The sequence below is a fragment of the Aplysia californica genome, unplaced genomic scaffold (genome assembly GCF_000002075.1).
Source record: "Aplysia californica isolate F4 #8 unplaced genomic scaffold, AplCal3.0 scaffold00020, whole genome shotgun sequence".
NCBI lineage: Eukaryota > Metazoa > Mollusca > Gastropoda > Aplysiida > Aplysiidae > Aplysia > Aplysia californica.
Genome location: NW_004797290.1, coordinates 1,784,404 through 1,786,452, shown reverse-complemented (window position 1 = coordinate 1,786,452; position 2,049 = coordinate 1,784,404). Strand labels below are relative to the sequence as shown.

Genomic DNA, 2,049 nt, shown 5'->3' with positions numbered 1-2,049 from the left:
CCCTCCCCTTAAACTTCTTTTCTGGTCACAAAGTCTAATAATATTGCTCAAAATGTCTACCTAAGCGCTTGAATGATGCCAAGTTTCCTGCACACAAAAACGAGCTGTTGATTGAAGAAAAAATAAGGTTAACATGTTATAAACGAAACGAATAAATTCAATGCATACCAACAGCATCAAACAGTTTCCTGGCTATGGAAATAGATAACTGTGTCCTTTGAACAACTGCATCAGCAATGCTTCCAGTGACGATTTGTAGAATAAACTGGAAAATGAAGGGCAGCGAAGCTGTAAGCCCATTCTGTGGACACAAGTTTAGAATTCATTTGACTTGAATTGAGAACAGTTATTGTCAAAAATTAGAAGCAATATTTTTGTAAGATTCAAATGAGAAACGACACTAACAAGTCTGAACATTTTAAAAATAAAAACTGAATAAATAAAATGATTAATATTATGTCTTCCTACATTTCTAACCGTAGCTTTAATTGTATTGATTGTGTGGTTGTAGTTATTCTTCACCCGACCAACACAATTTAGACCATTTAAGAAGTGGGCCTCTGACAAGTAGTGTTAGAAGCCCTTCTCCTAAATGACCTAACTTGTGTTGATAATGGTGTGAAAACAATTACATAAAAAATAATGGTCTGTCATTCGGGGCCATTCCAGCTAGAAAAGGATACAATATTCCAGCAGACGGATTGGTACGTTAGCTAAAATAATATCCCTTTTCCAATACCAAAACACTTGTCGTCTGCGTATAACAACCAAATGTCTCTGGCCGGCATAGATTTATCCCCTTCACAAAAACACATAGTAACAACTTGAAGAAGAATCCAGGCATCTTATTATGAAGTACACATTTAACTAGACGGGCTGGCCGAGCTGCCACAGATTGATCTGAAACTCCTTGAACAAACCAAACTTCAAGAAAGTCCAAATGGTTATGATCAAATCTGCCAAAAGAGCTGACATATATTTGTGTGACCCATGGAATTAAGACTGCTGCCTTCCTTTTGGTTCGACTGACGATTTCAGAAAAGTTTGCACTGAGAACTATAACGTTACCAGTAACTCTTTTTTACCTAGGTGTTTTCTGCTTATTAAAGCCACATAGTATATATAGATTATTTAATAATATGGCTCTAATGTCGACATTAGTTCCTTATGATTTTGTGATGTTCATTTAAATGTGTTTACACTCAGCAAAGATATAAGATAAAATAAAATCGAGGGCAAAAGAACCCCAATATCAAAGTATATTAAGCTTTGTTTTCTTGACATTATATTGCGGAAACCTTATCATGCTTATAAACTCACCGATGACACATCGAAGAACATGACTTCAGAGAGATACAATGGTATATACAGATAGAACAGCATCCCGCTGAAATCAACAGTAAACCCAGAGACTATGATTGCATACACCGGCATGGACGTGAGGATTTTACCCAAGGGCATCTTCAGTGACTGAAATCAAAGAAAAACAAGAAAAGAGTTTATGGAAAGGTGCACTGAGTAAATTCTTAATTGACCTAGATGTTTGTTTTAATACTATAGACACTTAAAATGAAGTAAAAGCCATCACGGTAATCAAATCAATCATTCTGACGACGAGCAATAGTGTTACAGATAACATCCAATTGCCATGGACACTATTCAGAAGTACCATAAAATGCCATTGACTTAAACAAAATGTTCACACTAGATCTACCTTCTGTTTGCTTTCATGGTCCTCTATGTTCCGAAGGATATAATCTCTTTCTGCGATGGAGATTCTTTTGTGCTCTGTTGGCCTCTCCCTAATCAACAGGAACCATGCTATAGAGAATATAATGCCAATGCCACCTGAAAAGGAGATTATCAATACATTTAAGTAATTTTTAATTCTACTTTTCAAGAACAACGATCTTCATCCATCCAACTTGCCTGAAGGGTCTCCTGATAAAGTTTACTGATTTTTTAAAAACCTGGCTTTCTCAATATAGCACGGGGAAAAAAAGAAATACACTCGCAGATTATGGTTTGTAAACTCATGGGGGGGGGGGG

General features: G+C 36.3%; 1 protein-coding gene across 1 annotated transcript in view; it reads right to left on the bottom strand.

Annotated features, from left to right (window-relative positions):
* LOC101849264 (uncharacterized transporter slc-17.2) overlaps positions 1 to 2,049 on the bottom strand; it is a gene marked incomplete in the record, with an annotated part of 21,209 nt that overhangs the window by 3,614 nt on the left and 15,546 nt on the right. The window contains 2 exon segments of the mRNA XM_013087157.2: positions 169 to 301; positions 1,321 to 1,470. Of these exon segments, the coding sequence (XP_012942611.1) occupies positions 169 to 301; positions 1,321 to 1,470 (283 nt within the window).